The following is an 18,245-nucleotide window of genomic DNA, read 5'->3' as shown; positions in this document are numbered from 1 at the left end:
ACAGCATTATATGGAGTGTATCATGCTGAAATTTAAGGATCTTGGTGCTAGCATTACTGATCTTCAACAGGCAGCTCAAATAAGCTTAACACGTGGGTTTCATTGAAAGAATTAACCTGTTGCCAAGTAAAGTGTCTTAAAGAATTGGAATGTTGTCAAACTAGCTTAACACCACGAAATGGTACAACTTAATGAGAGACTCTATAAATCTTGAGGAATACAACACACGGCTCTCTCTCCAAAAAATTGTGATTTTGCAAGTGATTTGGTGTCTTTCCTGGGCATGCACACACATCAGTAGGTGAAATGTAACTAAAAGCTGTTTTTTTATTTGAGAAAAATGTCTTCCATTCCAATTCCTTTCGAATCATTATACTAACTTTTTAAGTTAAAAGAAAAAAAATTCAGATAGCTGATACAATCATGCTAAATAGTTTTCTTTAAACATCTGCTCAACCTCCTGGAGACCTAACACACATTTCTGAGCATGAAAGCATTAACATTAAAGTAAAACAAAACCAAGCCCGTGATGCAGTGCTGCACCCAACAGACTGGAAGGCTCTAATGATTCTTGCAAATTAGCAATCCAGGGTGCTGGATCCAGCATCCTGGACGTAGATGACGGGATGGAGAAGGAAAGGAAGGAGGGAGGGGGAGAAGGGAAAAAAAGCAGAAAAGCTTTGACTGAAAAGAAAAAGTAAGAAATGCAACATCAGCTCTACTTGCTCCTGAGAAAAGCATGCCAGCTACTCACCTGTCTACTGCTTCCACATCAAAGCAAAACCTCTTCTCAATGGAGTCTGTTTTCCGCCGTGTGCAGGATTTGAGGGTAACTGATTCATCTTCTCCCTAGTGGGAACACACAGACCATCAAGATGAGGCTAGAATGGGAGCTCTACTCCTCTCCAGGACACGCATGACATGTAAACAGGAGCAATCATTTCGTCTTCTCAGATCTGAGCATTCATGACCACAGGTGGAGAAAGGATGATTATAAACCCTTCCAGGAAAACGTCTCATGCAGCTTACACTTGTACACCATGTCAGACCTGGAACCAAACATCTTCTGTACAGGTGGATCACGATGGCACCGCATCAGTCCATGGTAGATAAACGAGTGCTGACATTGTCTTAATTTGCAGGTTTGATAGGTGTAGAAGAAGATGGTCTACTCCCAACTCTGGGCTTCTATGATCTTGGGTCGATCATTACTTCTTCAAGAAAACCTTCCTGGACCAGGACAAATATCCCCAGTACGTGCTCACATAGCACCAGATACCTCTCCCTCTGTCATAGCACTGACCAAAGCTGAAACTGTGCATTGATATAGGCGATAAATACAATAATGTCTTAGACCACAAGCCCCCAGAGAACAGAGACTAGCTCAGTTTTTGCCTACTCTTGTCTCCTGAGCCCAACTGGATCCTAGAACAGAATAGCTGCTAATAAATACATTTTAACAACTTTACGGACATATAATTAATATATAAGCTGTACATGTTGAACTGTACAATTTGTAGATTTTGATGTCACATACACCCATAACAACATCACAACAACCAAGCCAGCAAACAATTCCATCACCCCCAAAAGTTTCCTTGTATCCCCTGGCAATCCATCCCTCCTCCCAGTACATCCCCAAGCAATTGCTGAATCTGCTTTCTGCCCCTACAGTTTGCATATTCTATAATTTTATATAAATGGAACTATACCGTATGTGCTCTTTTTGTCTGGCTTCTTTCACTCAACATAATTGCTTTGCTATTCATCCGTACTGTTGTGCATATCACGAGCTTATTTCTTTTTATTGCTGAGTAGTATTCCATCATCCAATTCAATGTAACGATTTCATCTCACAGCACTAGTTTATTGCCTAGAAACACAGAAGTTGCTGTGTTTCTTCTTGCTGTCCTTAGGAATTTGTTAGGGTTTCTGTTTCTCCTGCCTCTGTCAATCTTTTTTTTATCTAAACTAAGGGGGGAAATTAGCAAGCTTGCCTAGTTTGTTGAAATCACAGAAAGTGTGGCTACATAAGGTAAAACTTAACCACCCACTAATATCAGAATAGCAAACAAAACACAGAAGACCTAGGAGGAGACAGTTTATATTCACAGGCCTTACATCTATTGTCTTCCACTGAATAGCAAACATTAATTTCTCAGACAGAACTGCTCTTTCTCTGATCTGTAAAATATCTGAGTGCAAACACCAGAACGTAAGAGATTCTAACTTTGCCGATGCCTGACTATACATCCAATTTAAAGGCTATGGATCAGCTTCAACTTGGAAAACTTACATGAGGTGTCCCAGAGAAATGGTAGGGAACATGGAAACATAAAGGACCATCAAATACATGCAGAAAGAAGATGATTAAGATTCTGGTCCAAGGAGGACCATACCATATAAGCAAAAATCTATGAAGATGGTCTGTTCTGATTGCTTTAAAAAGTGGGGAACATGGACATCCCTTAAACAAATAAATGAAAAGTTATAACCACAACAAATTCTATTTTTAAAAAAGGAATCAGGTTGTACTACAGAATCCTAAGTTAAGGAGATCTGACCTGGTCAGAAAGGTTAGGAAAAGCTTCCTAGAGCTGAAACTAAAAGAAATCATAGATAAAATAAGGAAGTAAGGAGGAGGGAATGGAGCAGGTGGACAGGCCCTGGGGTCAGGGTCTACTGAGGCTTGGAGAAACAGGAGGGCAGCCAGTTGACTAGAAGCCCAGAGTAGGGAAAATGGACAGAAGAAAGGTTTGAGGAGGGGCAGCAGCTAGACCATGCAGGATTCTCATTTGTGTCCTGACAACAGCAGGAAAATAAAGAAGGGTTTGAATCAAAAGAAGGGACAGGATTAGTTTTGGGCTGCTCCAGACCTGCAGAGGTGCCCCAGCTCAGAGCATAGAATGCAGGGAAATTCTTTATCACATATGGATTCTGGTCTCCAGGAGGATGTGGCAAATCTGCTCACAAGTCCAGACCTGAAGCCAGGTCTGTTCAGTGAGTACTTTGAAAGCAAAATGATCCAAATAAAAGGGACAGTGAGGAGACATGACAGGTGGAGACAAAGCATATTAGGAAAACACCCAATTATCTAGGTTAAAAGATATTTATTTTATCTATTTATCTATGTTCTATATACCTCTAGCTCCTAGGTGAGCTTTGTTCAAATATGTATACAGGCCAGACATGGTAGATCACACCTGTAATCCCAGTACTTTGAAGGCTGAGGTGACCAGGTATCTGAGACCAGCCTGGGCAACATAGTGAGACTCAGTCTCTATTTTTTTTAAATGTATACAACAACATCACATGATTCCTCTGCACAATCAAAAAGACATCACCAGTAGACAGTCAGTCCTCATATTTCCCTCACCCTAACACTGAGGAAACAGTGATGTCATGGAAAGTATAATGACTTCAGAATCAGGAGATTCAGACTGTGGAAAGAGGGTGTGAGCAGCAGCTCTGTAACTTGTTAGTTAAATGACTTAGAAATCATATTATCTCTCCTAATCTCAATATCCTCCTTTGTAAAAGGAGAAAAATTGGATCAAACAGGATAATATGGAATAATAAAAGGATGTAGAAAAATATAAAACATAATATAAATGTAAGGGATTACTAGGAAAATTAATTCTTATAATAACAAGGTTCTAATATTGCAGTCATTATGTGTCAGGATTTGTTCCAAAAAATTTATATATACAAATCCACATAAACCTCTTAACTACCCAATGACATGCTTTCTATTCTCTCTCCAAAGTTTGAGAACCAAACATGCACTCTAATTGGTTTCTACCCTTCACTTTCAAGTGTGATAAGAAAGGAATAGAGGAAATACAAAACAGTTCTTCATTAAAGGTCTGAGAAAGCCCAAGATAAAAAGCCCGTAAATAGACTGTGTGAGAGAACACTTCAGTGAAGTTGATTTCCAGAAGGACTAAGAATTGGGAAGGGATTAAGGCTCAATCCAAGGAAAGCAGGCCCAACTCTCATGAAAACTAGGGGACACTTAGTAACATAGGTTTTTAATATTCCTTCTAACTGTAATTTCTCCCTTATGACATTTTAACATCTGTTTGCCTGAGATTATTTATAAATCAATCCTGTCCCTGCCAAGAAACATTAAAAGGGCTTTGTTATTGCTTTGATTCAGGGAAGGAACAGAGATGCTGATAAACTTCTCTATTGTGGCTTAAGTAAAAGAAAGCCAGGAAGAAAAACTGGAAGCAGAAGAAAACATGGGGCACAACGTGGTTGAGTACCTAACAGTAATGACAACAGCACCTAATAGCACTGACCCAGGCACAGTGAGAGCAAAGCCAGTGTTCCTAACCCCCACCATATAATGCTCCCCCCACCACACACACACACACACACACAAACTCAACATGTTGCATAAAAATGCACTTCAGAGAGGACCGAGGTGGAATGCTTGGTCTAATTTATCAACAGATTAAACACAAATGAAAAACTACTTAAGCTTAAGACAGAGTAAGAGAAATTATTCAGAATATAGTCCAGAGACTCAAAGAGATGAACCATGTAAATATTTTTATGAAAACCTTTAAATATCTCCAGAAGGAAATAACAGAATGAGGAGGAGGCAAAATTCAAAGTGATAACTGGTGAGAATTTTCCAGAGTTATTGGAAGAGACCAAATCTCAAATCCTGGAAAGCCAAAAACTCCCAAGCAATAGATGAAAAAAGAAAAAAATCAAAGCTAGGCCTATCATAATGAAATGCAAAATATCAGAGGAAGAAAATAAAGTATTAGGAGCAAAGCAAAAAGATTACCTCCACAGAAACGCATGTGGCCTATGGGAGCACTCTGAGGAGATGGACCAGCAGGAGGCGAGACACAACAGCTGGGAGGAAGGAAGAACTAGGAGCATTCAAGAAGCTGCCCAACAGCAGGGACACCGGGGAGCCATATGTGCCCAACTGTCTCTTCCAAAGATAGCCAACATCATCTTCCATGCCACAGGCTCTTCATACAATGAGACCTTGATACCCCTCCCATGGAGAGCCAGGGTCTACCTCTTTCCCCATTGAAACTGGGAGGGCTTCTGTGGTCATATTAACCAAGAAATAGGGAAAAGTAAGGCTCTATGACTTCTGAGGTTAAGTCATGAAAAGGCAATGCAGTCTCACTTTAGTTTTTAGAACATTGACTCCTAAAACCTTTCACTGCCCTGAGACCACCATACTGTGAGGAAGCTCAAACCTGCTAATAGAGAGAGACCAGGTGCCGAGGCCCTGGGAGTATGCAGAGAAAGAGGGAAAAGGGAAGAAAAGGAGACGGGAGAGAAGAAGACAGCTGTATCTGACCAGCTTGAGCTGTCCAGACCCTCCTTGTTCCAGCCCTAGCTACCATCTGCTTAGTACCTTATGAGAAACCCCAAGCCTGAACCACCCATCCAAATGCCCCCTGAATTCTTGACCCACAGAAATGGTGAGAAATACTAAAATGATTGCTGTTGTTTTAAATGTTGCTAGGTTTTGGGGTGACCTGTTATACGGCAATAGGGAACCACGACATCTACACTGCCGCTGGCAGCTCTCCAGGTATCAAGTGGGAATGGCACTGAATCAGTTTCACAGGATGAGGTCATCCAATAATTTTTAGCATATAAAAATATTTGACACACCTGATATTGTATATATGTGAAATATAAAAATATTTCTTAATTGTAGTTCCTAAAATAACTTAGAGCTAAGAGTAATCATCTTGTTTTAGTGATTCTTCAGCCTCCTAGGCTTCCTGGAACTACTGTATAAAAATGTTTAAAATTATTAATTTTAATTTTATAATGAAACATAAATGGAACACTGGAGCTGTTACTCTCTATGTGCATTATAATCATTATATGTTAGCCAAGCAAGGTAAGCATAAAACTTTAAAAATGAACTCACCCCTTTTCCTCCTGACTTTTGGTCAAATGGTACCATGGTGATTTGTTTGGAATCCCGTTGATATGTACAGTAGTGCTTCACCCAAGAAGTTCCAAAGTGACCTGCAAGGTAATATTTCCCATAAAGCATCTATACATTCCACTGTATGCTACACGCCATGAGCTGGAAAAACCACAACCCATAATTCATAATGCTCATTTACCCTTAACTGTTTTAGGAGTAATATATTCTCCACACCAGCTAGAATGGACAGAAATTTGATCTCACAGGCTCAAATGAAACCAACCCAGGCATTTCCCCCAGGGACTAAAGAAGACTGTTTCCCACTATTACTACAACCAGTGGGTCTTAAAATACAAGGAAAGTAGAGGTTCCCTGGGGAAATTAATCCACGTTCCCATCATCAAGCCCCAGTTGAAGTTTCCACTCTCTTCCCAGGCAGAAGTAAGATGATTAAGGAGAGAACGCAGAAAGGCTCCTCCAAGAGCTTGTGACCATTCCCATCTGTTGCAATGACATCATGCTTCCCACACAGCTGCTCTGTGACTCTATGCACAGACATCAGGGGTTCTGACCTACTTCCAAACCCCTAAGTTACTTTGGCAGAACTCAAGATCTGAAAAGCAGACAAGGAGACCTCAGAGACACCAGAGATGCAGAGTGGAAGTGACTGTCAACACCCAGATGTAACCTCTAAGAAGTATGTCCCTCAAGATTAGTATGTCACCTCAAGGGAGGTGCCACACAGTCGTGTTCTGACCAAGTATCTGATTTTACTCAGTGCTGAGCAAATTACTTGAAACAACAAAGTACTATTACAATAAGAAGGCATTAGTCAGCCTGCAAAGAACTTCAACCAATGTTACTTCTAGATGCTTATAGAGATCACATAGCAAATATTGTTTAAAAATTGTTTTTAAACATAAAGATAATTAGCAAACATTTAATAATTATTAATGGTATGGCATGACTGCCGATTGCAAGTATTAGATGTCCTTTAGTAAATTTAAAAAGCAGTACAGTAAGTATTTCCACTGGGGCATCAAGGACAAATGAAAATACAAACCATCTTAGTGTATTCTTATGGATAAGGGAAAACATTCCAGCAATCAAACAACACAAAATTTCCAAAGCAATGTATCTTGGACAACTTGAGCATCAAGATAAATAAGGACAGTGATAAATTATAGCCTCTTGAATAAAATAGGAACCCATAAATCCATACTGACAATGGAAAGATGGATAATGGATGGATGGACGGATGGATGGATGGAGATAGCAGGAAGGGAGGTAGGGGGGAAAAAAGAGGAGCAGGAATGACTCTTCCTTGCGTAAGTACACTGAATGGCAACTGTTAAGTGTGGAGGGATTAGTGGAACTGAGAAGTCACCATTTTGCAACCATCGTAGTAAAGATCAGCTCAGGCAAGGATGGTTAATGGATGCTAAATGTATGGAGGTAAAGTGTGATAAGGAGAATGGTATTTACATGACCTTAAGGTGTTACCTTCGGATTGCTAATTAGTTACAAGGGGAAAATAGCGACCATATAGTGGAGAAACAAGACAATACCTTGACTGGGTGATCAAAATTTGCATCACCTCTGAGGGACAGATCAACACCACATGTGTCCAGATGTGGCCCCAAAGAAGAACACTTATGTAGGATTTGAACAGGGATGCATAATCCAAGTCTAATCATAAGAAACACCAGATAAACCCATGCTGAAGAAAACTGTATAAAGGAACTAGCCTACGTTGTTCAAAAACATCAATGTCATGAAAGACAAAGAAAAGCTGGGGAAATATTCCAGATTAAAGGAGACTAAAGTCATGACAACTAAATGCAGGATGAGGTTCTGTACTGGAGAACAACAACATGCTTTATAAGGCCATTATTGGTACAAGTGGTAAAATTGGAACATGGGCTATAGTTCAGATTAAATATTGTAGCAATGTTAAATTTATTATTAGTTTGGTGCAAGAGTAATTGTGGTTTTGCCATTTAAAGTGATGGCTAAAATCGCAATGACTCTTGCATCAACCTAACAGATGTGGTTACTTAAAAGAATACATTTTGTGCTTAGAAAATACTCACTACTGAAGTAAAGAAGCATGGTATATGCAACCATATTCTCAAATGGCTCAGAAAAAAGCGTGTATGTGTGTTTATGCACATCTATGATGTGCATACTCACACAGCCACAGAGAGAGAGAAGGACTAACACAATTGTGGCTAAATGTTAAAAATTGGTGCACTGGGTAAAGGGTTTATGGTTGTTCCTTACACCATTCTTGCAACTTTTCCGTATGCCTGAAATTATTTCAAAATAACAAGCTATAAAAAATTTAAAATTAAAAAAAAAATGCTATATCCCCACCATGTGCTCTGGACTGTGTTAGGGAACAAAGTGTTCTCATGATAATCAACACACTAATGTTGAAAGAACATGTGAAGTGTCTGAATAAAAGTGTGGGACGTAATATGAGACTGCAAAAAAGCAACACGGATTTTATATATGTAAGTCAATGATATATTAACAAATTAAGTATTATAGGTAGACTTTGAACTATGTTTTTATTTTTATTTTGAGACGGAGTCTCACTCTGTCTCCAGGCTGGAGTGCAGTGGCATGATCTCAGCTCACTACAACCTCCGCCTCCCGGGTAGAAGCGATTCTCCTGCCTCAGCCTCCCGAGTAGCCAGGACTACAGGTGCATGCCACTACGCCCAGCTAATTTTTGTATTTTTAGGAGAGACAGAGTTTCACCATGTTGGCCAGGATGGTCTTGATCTCTTGACCTCGTGATCCGCCCGCTTCGGCCTCCCAAAGTGCTGGGATTACAGGCATGAGCCACTGCTCCTGGCCTGAACTATATTTTTATAGTCCTAAAAATGTATATTTTCAAGTAGACCTAAAACGTTTTGCAGGGATCTTCTTACTGGGCAAAAAGGGGGTCACTTTGTATTCAGATATATATGAAACATACAGCTGAAGTAGTTACATTTCTTATAAACCTCAATAGGCTCATCCCTGTAAGAATAAGGAAAATAATCCTCATCACAGCTAATATCTCCAACATCACTGCAGCATCACTGTTACCAGTAAACTTAAGTCCAAGCAAATTTTTGAGTAATTACTAAACAGAATACTTAGTGAAACCAAGTATTTCTATTCTATTCCATCAGGAAGCTATTAGGAATGAAGACATCTGCCTAACTCTAAATCAAGCAAAGGACGTGAAAGAACACAAAGCCAGCAAAAATCTGGAAAGACCAAAGTTCTCTTCCAAGAAAGCTGGGTAGAAGACTAGGAGAAGAATTACGCATTAAAGAACAAACATTCACTTTCTTTAATTCCTAGCATTGCATGCATGAATTAAGTCTGGATGAGCTACCCTAAACACACGGGCCTTATCAAAAAGCCTTTCCCCAGGCGTAACACATGAACTTGTGAGTCAACACGAAAATGTCCATGTTAGCAGCACCTGACATTCCTTTCCTAGACATCTTCAGCAGAGTAATGAGTCTTCTCTTGGTTTTTTGCTTTGTTTTGTTTTTTTCTCAGAGGCAGGATCTTGCTCTATCACCCAGACTGGAGTGCAGTGGCAGTGATCTCAGCTCACTGCAGCCTCTACCTCCCGAACTCTCATAAATTTCAACAGGCTCATCCCTGTAAGAAATCCTCCTGCCTCAGCCTCCCAAGTAGCTGGGACCACAGGTGCACACCACCACATCTAGATAATTTTTTTTTTTTTTTTTTTTGAGACAGAGTTTCGCTCTTGTTACCCAGGCTGGAGTGCAATGGCGCGATCTCGGCTCACCGCAACCTCCGCCTCCTGGGTTCAAGCAATTCTCCTGCCTCAGCCTCCTGAGTAGCTGGGACTACAGGCACGCGCCACCATGCCCAGCTAATTTTTTGTAGTTTTAGTAGAGATGGGGTTTCACCATGTTGACCAGGATGGTCTCAATCTCTCGACCTCGTGATCCACCCGCCTCGGCCTCCCAAAGTGCTGGGATTACAGGCTTAAGCCACCGCGCCCGGCCTGTATTTTTTTAGAGACAGAGTTTTACCATGTTGCCCAGGCTGGTCTTCAACTCCTGAGTTCAAGTGATTTCCCCACCTCAGACTCCCAAAGTGCTGGGATTACAGGCATGAGCCATCATATCCAGCCTTCTTCCTGTCCCTTCAAGTGAGCCTTTGTTTATACTTTTCATAAAATTCAAGTGTTAGGATGAAAGGAGTTGAGGAGAAGAGAGAAAGGGCTAAGGCATGATTGTTTGGGCCTTGCTGAAACAATGTCAAATGACAACAGAATCACCAAGTATTAAGTCTACCAAAAGATACACCACTGATAGACAACAGGGGCCTAGCATGGAAGACCATTCCAAGGCCACTATGCTCAGGGTATGGTATATAAAGCTGTACTAGGGGAACAGGATCCTCAAGAGTAGAATAACACTAGAAAGAGAAAAGCAACCACAGAGCCTCAAGAAATTGCAGGTTCCCAAGGAAATTCACAGTCACAAAGAAAAACAAAGGTAGATAAGATTCTGTGGACATCATCTTTCCCTTTGGAAAGATGAACTATAAAACTGTTCTTGTTTATTCAAGAATTTATTCACAGTAAGGCAGGCACTGCTGGATACACCCTCCAACTTCTAAGTAAGAGGCTTGAGTACATCCCAAGCTGTTGCTAGTCAAAGCACTCACGTTTCTCCTGCACGTAGAGATATCCCTCCATGGTGTAGGGACTGATGGTCTTGTGCTCAAGGGGATTCTCCTTCATCTTTTTCATCAGTGATTCCACTTCTGATCTAGTGCCTTCAAAGCGATTTCTTGTCTAGGATGAAAGGAATTTTATTCAAATCAAAGAAATGAAGTATCTATTTTAACAATCCAGAAGATCAACCTAATAGAATCCTTAGATCTAAAACAAGATAAAGGACACTCAACCCCCTAGGAACTGGCCAAATACTCACTTATCAGAAGTATACTTTGGCCTTAAAGTCCTATACCAGAATGACTCTCAAATTCTAGTGACCATCAAAATCACTTAGGGATCTATAGAAAATGCAAATGCCCAGCCCTCACTCCTACAGATCAATTCAGGACTTCTGGACATCAAAAAGCATGTTTTACAATAAGCAACCCAGGTGATTCTGATTCAGATGCTCTAGGGTCCTGTATGACTTAAGGACCTAGGCATTCATTTCTCTAGCTGCCGTGAATGTTACTTGCTGATGGCTCACAGATGAGTACTTCCTTAAAAGGAAGTTCCCTCACTCAAGGCCGGCCTGCACCCAAAGACTAGTCAAGGCCGGGGGAAAGGCAGAAGGGGTCGAGAGCCGGGCCCCCTTGCTTATATTCAGGGCGACTATGAAGGATCATCCCAGCTCCAGAGCCCCCGCCCCCAGCACTGGATGTCTGCTGCATCTGCTTCACAGTTCTCTTTCCCCCCTCTGCGAGTCCAGGTACCCTCACTCTCTCACAGGTGTTTTCACCAGCACTGCCCCCACCTCCAGCAAGCCCGCTGCATGTCAACCTTGATTTCAGAGCCTGCATTCTGAGGAACCCGGCCTAAGGGGAAACCATGCTTTGTGAAACCTTTTCCAAGATTTTACAACTTCCTATTCTCTGAGACAACACAGACTACTATGTAAGCTCCAGGCTTCTAAAAGCCATGCAGTACAACCCACATGGACACAAGATCACCTAGAGACAAAGAAAACATGAAGAATAACATGGTCCAATCCCACAGTGAAAAAGTGGGCTTGAACCCCAGTAACTGCTCACCAAAAAGCCCTACACAGGATCCTGTGCACCAAAAGGTCCTGTGTTTAAAACTGGGAATGCTGACCACACTGGGAGTGAAGCACACTGACTTGGATTTCCTGCCAGCTTTCCTAAGAGTTGGACAACAGCACATCCTTTGAGCTGGAGGCCAGCATATGTTCCCCACCTCCATCTTCATCCCCATCCCCAGAACACACACTCCACACGGTCTCATGTAGCCAGGCAGCTAGATGCATAGAATGGAGGCTGGGCTGGGCTGGGATTCCCACTGCCAAAGGAAATCCTGACTCTGATGCTACAGATTTGAAACATAATCAGAAGCAGGACTTCCGAGAACATAAATAGGGCTTTGAAATAATGGAGACGAGGATGATGGTCTAACTCAGAACCACCAAGCACTCTAGAAACACCTGCCCCTAGTTTCCCTCTGAACCTAAGCAAGACCCATCCTCACCTACGTTCCAATTCACATGGATGGTTTCTATGGGCAATCAGGCCCATACTTCGTTTTTTCCTTAACCTGATAAAGGAAGCCTGTCCCTATGCCCACTCACGTTCTGTATGCTAATGGTTAACTGTGTCTTGAAGTCGCCGAAATCCTTGGCCAGTTCATAACCATGGTGATAGAAAGTGAAGAGTCCTTGCAGGAAGGCCAACAGCTGTAATGAAGGAAGAAAGGCAAAGGTCACATAACCGGGTTGCAAAGAGGTATTATGTAGCTGTAGCTGAGCTCCCAACACTGGTTTAAAGTCTAAAATAAAGAATAATAATGGCTGACATTTAAAGAGCACCACTTGTGTGCCAGGCACTATGCCCTTCCATGCCCTGTCTGAGTGAATACCCACAACATTCCATGACCTAAGCACTCCAGTTATCCCCATTTTAATAATGAGGAAGCAGGTTCAGAGAGGCTAAGAACTTGCCCCAAAACACACAGCAAGTGGCAGCCAGAACTTGAAACCAGGTCTCTTTGGCACCAACCCCTGTGCCCTTGCCCTGTGAGCCTTACCACCTCCTGAGAATATCATTTCCTCAGAAACCAAAGACCAGAGTTCTGACTCAGTTTCCTAAAAGTGCATTTGTAGTATCAGGTTATCACACAGAAGATGAAGGGAGAAAAGGAAGTGGGGTGTCCCGAGTCTGCAGTCTAACAAACAAAGTCAAATCAAAGAAAATCACCCAGATTACACTTCAACTGAAGTGTGTTTCTGTGCTTTCCCCACAACTACTCAAAAGAAAACACTATGGATTCCTTCAGTAAAATCTTTCCATGTTCCCACATTTTCACTTATGGTGGTTTCCCTAAATTCTCAATTAAATCCCTCAGGCTAAAAGGTAAGCCCGTTTCATTGTTTAGCCTTGTCTTTAGTGAATGGTGAAAACATCTGTTCACCACAATGCTCACCACATGCCTTCATATACTTAAAAACTATTAATGTCCCCACCCTGAGCCCCTGCCAGCCCTCAATTTCTCCAAACTAAATAAACAACGTTCCTGTGGTCCTTCCTCTCAGAGTTTACATCTAAACCTCACTGTTGTTATGCTTTCCTGGCCCCTTCTCAAGTTCTACACATCTTCCCTCAGTTCCAAACTTCAACCTGAAGAAAGGTTTATAATAAAAGCCCGAACAAGATTTAGGAAAGGCCAGCGCCTCACCTCTGTCACAAGCTCAGCTCCACAGATATCCCATTCACTTCAGCTTCTCAAAGCTGACACACATTGTCTGAGGGGTCCACTCTGACGTCCCTGACCTGCCGTACCACATTATACCAAGACACATTTGCTTTATTTTACATTATTGTCTTTAGATTTTTCAGTCCCTAAATGAACATACCTTTACTTATTAAACACAATCCCATCCCACTTATTTTCACCTAGCTCTCCTTTTCTGAGTGGCAGCCCTAATATGTGATGCCAAGGAATCTCTTCCCGCCCACCCTCCCCCTACTCTGCCTTGTTTGCAGCAGGAATGCTAAGCACAAAGGTATACAGCACTAGACCTAAGCTCAGCAGGCAGGCCAGCCCAGTTTAATCAAAGAGCTGGGCACTGTGAAGATAAAACCCAGATTATGACAATATAGCCCTTAACTTCCCATTGCCATTGTCCCCAGCCAGTCTATCCCCTTAGACTCTCATGAGTGGTGGGAGAGCGGGCATTGCTGGGTCCTCTGGCTATAAAGCTATCTACTGGCACCATATATCGACCCTTAACATAAATCAGTGAATAAGCGTTAAACCCCATCGAGCCACTGGAGACTGATAATGAATGCTTTTCTTCAAAGGCAGCCAAAGGCTTTGGGCTCACTCAATACAAAATACTTTTTTGAGAGGAAGACCCATACCTTTCCTTCTAAATGACACCAACTATAGACGAGAAGGGGCGCCTCTGCCAAACCTAGTCCCAGCATTCACCATGAAAATTATCTTCCCTCTTCTTATCTCGGCCCTCCCTGCTGTCTGTGAATGCCCTACCCCAGTGCTTTTCCAAGGTACACTACCACCCCCAACTTGAGAATAACGCAGAAGATAAGCAGCTAATTCCAAGGTCGTTCCTCCTATTAACTCTGATTTATCCTTCTCTTAAACAGAGCCTCTCTTGCTCAGGGTAATTAAATATTCTCAAACAGCTCGCTAAGATGCCACCTGGGCATAGCCACAAGTGCTGCCCAAAGGCAGAGAGTTACTAATATTTACTGTTTTTCACCTCCTTTGGTCTCCTGCCTGGATTGTCCATTTTTCTATGGGAAATGACTCCTTAGATACTGCTATTTTTGACCCACTTCCGCCTTGCTTCTCCCCTCACAGCACCTTTTCTCTCCCCCACCCCCACATTATATGAACCTTTGAACTATACAAAGTGGGAAGTGAAAGTTCACTCCTTAGGGGGCAGGATGAAGCCCACAGGACTCTAGAGATGGGGGAGCTGTCTGCTTCAAAGAAATGCTTCTACCCACACACAAGGAGGAAGAGCTTGCTGCAGTCCCTCCTGGTTATCAAATAAGAGGGGTCAGCTGTCCACGGAGCAACCACATCACAGCCTGACAAAGGAAAGACATTCCCTGCCTTCCTGTGCCTCCTCCTCCATCCTTGTTATCCTAAGAGAATAACTATAAGCAAAACCTATTCCTTCTTCCGAGCTGACAACATACCTATAATTAATTTCTTTCAATTTTAAAAAGCAAAAATCTAATTGCCCAAGTTAATGCTGGCTGCATCATTCTGGGTTGTCACTATTCATAGAAGAGACCTATTTTAATGAGTTGAATTGGGTCCCCCAAAAAAGATATGTTGAAGTGCTAATACCTCTGAAGGTGGTTTTATTTGGAAATAGTGTCTTTACATGGGTAATCAAGTTAAATGAGGACATTAGGGTGGGCCCTAGTACTTTTATAAGGATGCCATAGCTGGTGTCCTCAGAAAAGGTGAAAATGTTGACACAGAGATATGCATGGCCACATGAGGATAAAGGACTGGAGGGAGGCATCTATAAGCCATGGAATGGCAAACATGACCGCAAACCACAGAAGCCAGAAGGAGAAAAAGATGTCGCCTTTCACTGCAGGTTTCAGAGGAAGCATGCCAAAACCTTGACTTCAAACTTCTAGGCTTTAGAACTGCAAGACAACAGATTTCTATTGCTCTACGACACTCAATTTGTGGTAATTTGTTACAGCAGCCCTAACAAACTAATACAGCTACCAAGAGTCATCCACACAGGCAACAAAGGGAAAGGCAGCCAGCAGAGTAACGAAAAGCTGAGCTGGCTATGTCACACAACTCCCTTTAACTCATCTTTGACAGGGGGATAACAGTGCTTTTTACTATTACACAGGGTTGCAGTGAAGATTAATTCAGATCATCCACTTAATGGGCTTAGCACAGGAGTGCTTTCAGGAGCTTCTTGATGAAAGAGAGAGAGAGAGAGAATCAGACTGATGTGTTAGAAGATGCACTCTGGTCATGGCCAGACTGGAGAATGGGGAGGCCCAGGACAGAATGCAAAGTCCAAAGGAAAGAATGAAGATCTGCAATGGAATAGACGCAGAGGGAAAGGAGAAGAAGAGACATGGCACCGAGAAACATTCAGGATGTAAAACTCGAGGATGCAGTGCCTAATGAATATGGAGAATGAGTTCTCTGCTGCACTAGCTAACCTTCAATTACAGAAACTCAGGGAACAGAGGGAACGTGGTTTCACCTTTATGGAGTCAATATCTCATTACCAGAAATCCAAATCTCAACAATATTTAGTGCTGTGACAAGAAAATTAAGGCTTCCAATGCAAATATATACACATATAGTTTAGATCCCAGAAGTCTGATTTTAATTCCTTGGAACACCAGAACTTTCTTTTTCTGAAGGTCAGTAATATCCTGGTACTTGAAGTTACTTTCAAAAAACAAATGAACACAGTCAATTTGCATAGAGGTCCCTTAACTGACTGACTGGAAGATTCCCTTGGCTGCAACCAACTCATCAAATATAAATAGCCACCCCAGCAATTTAGTTCAACAGACTTCCTACTGGTTTCCTTTCCACTTGTAAGCAATCAAATGCTATTTCACAGAGATGAACAGTCAGACCCTTTCGGCTCTGCTATTTACTAGATATGACTTTGGACAGGTAAATAAACTTATTTGTTTCCATTTCTTCATCTGAAAATTGGGATAAAAACAGTACTTACCCTCAGAGATGTTATAAGGTTCGACTGACATGCTGTAGGTAAAGTGCTTAGCACAGTACATGACATGGTTTCAGCTAATATCATCAATTGTTATTTCATGTTCTTCCTTTGTATAATCTAGGCCACTGGCTCAAACTGAAATGTGCAGCTAAATCACCTGGAAGGTTTGCTAAACTACAGATTACTTGGCCCCTCCCTTAAATTTCAGGTCTAGAGTGAAGCCTGAGAATTTGCATGTCTAACACCGAGAATAGCTGACCTCATCAGTAGCTTTTTCACTGTATGAATACCTTCTCCCAATCTCCAGCTTCTGAAGCCACTGACCTGCCTAGAAGCTGGTGTGCAGAGACAAGAACTTCTATAGAAAAGTAAAGGCCAAACATCTGAATCCTCTTTCCAGCCTCTCAACATTTAGTTTAACGTTGGGCAAATCCTTATTACTTTCTCTTTGTCCTAACATACTGAAAATTTCTTTTCATTAGCTCTCCAGGTGTCTCCCTGCATGAACCGAAAAACATCTGCACACTGCAATGGTTATACACTTAAATCCCTCTGGCACGTCTATAGCATCCGTCCTGTCCAAGCTGTCACTGAACTGCTCGCTACCCTAGCTAGCTCTCTACTACACACATCTTGCTTCCCCCAGTGAGGCTGAGTCCCTCAGTCGCAGCATCTGGGTTTTCAGCATTTTCTATGGTACTCAGTAAACATATACTTTTATATCTACCAAAACTGTTTATATTAAAACAGGTAGGCCCTGTTAATAATATTGGCACTTCACTGTTTTTCTCATAAAGTAAAAAACACTTGCTTTTCACTGGGTTCTAGTCAGGTTCTGTTCTAAGCACCTCACATGGATAACAGTTAATCCTCATAGCACCTGTATAAAGTAGGTGACACTACTATCCCCATTCTGCACATGGGGAACGTAACGCTCAGAGAAATAACTTGCCCAAGAACACACAGCCAGTAATTGGCTATGCTGGGATTTAAAATCAGGTAGTCCAGGAATTCAAATGCTGTCACATAGAATTTGCCGTTAGCATTATTTTTATTTGCTTTTGCCAAAAAAGAACACTGCATTTCTAATAATCTTTATGTGTACTTTGATTAGTATTATTCCAAAATTGCCTGCTTTTGATGTTTTTTTTTTTTTTCCTGACTGAGCCATCCAGCTTTTTTGAGGTAAGTATTGTGCTATCCACTTTGATCTCTCAGTAAGTGTACCTAGTGAGTCAGATATTATATCTGTTGGCTTTTGTTGAACGGTATCCACAAAACCTCATACAATAGATGTTTACTTCTCACACATCTGTGAGGTTCAGCAAGCTTAGGCTGGGCTCAGCTGGATAGCTTTGCTGATCTAAATGCGTTTCCCTCCTCCTCCTTCTTTTGTCTCTCCTCTCCCTCTTCCTTCCTTCTTTTTTGAGAAAAGAAATCCCTAAAGATTTATCATTCAATTTCCTGGTGTTCTGTTGTAGTGTGTCTGTGTCTCAGGAAGTTTTTGCTTTAAGAAGCAGTAGCATCCTTATAGTTTTATTCTTATTTGCTTAAGAAAATTATCCTTTCTTGGCCAGGCACAGTGGCTCATGCCTATAATCCCAGCACTCTGGGAGGCCAAGGCAGGCAGATCACAAGGTCAGGAGATCGAGACCATCCTAGCCAACATGGTGAAACCCCGTCTCTACTAAAAATACAAAAATTAGCTGGGCATAGTGGCGCATGCCTGTAGTCCCAGCTACTCAGGAGGCTGAGGCAGGAGAATCACTTTAATCAGGGAGGCAGAGGCTGCAGTGAGCCAAGATCATGCCACTATACGCCAGCCTGGCGACAGAGCAATACTC

General features: G+C 41.8%; 1 protein-coding gene across 1 annotated transcript in view; it reads right to left on the bottom strand.

Annotated features, from left to right (window-relative positions):
- Positions 1 to 18,245, bottom strand: part of ARHGAP26 (Rho GTPase activating protein 26) — a 471,565-nt gene that overhangs the window by 319,202 nt on the left and 134,118 nt on the right. Inside the window, exons 8-11 of the mRNA XM_037739951.1 lie at positions 12,271 to 12,591; positions 10,634 to 10,763; positions 5,921 to 6,021; positions 755 to 849 (exon numbers count right to left, since the gene is read on the bottom strand). Of these exons, the coding sequence (XP_037595879.1) occupies positions 755 to 849; positions 5,921 to 6,021; positions 10,634 to 10,763; positions 12,271 to 12,591 (647 nt within the window). The remainder of the gene's footprint in view (positions 1 to 754; positions 850 to 5,920; positions 6,022 to 10,633; positions 10,764 to 12,270; positions 12,592 to 18,245) is intronic.

The sequence above is a fragment of the Cebus imitator genome, unplaced genomic scaffold (genome assembly GCF_001604975.1).
Source record: "Cebus imitator isolate Cc_AM_T3 unplaced genomic scaffold, Cebus_imitator-1.0 Scaffold76, whole genome shotgun sequence".
Taxonomy (NCBI): Eukaryota; Metazoa; Chordata; class Mammalia; order Primates; family Cebidae; genus Cebus; species Cebus imitator.
This window is presented reverse-complemented; position numbering and strand designations above follow the sequence as displayed.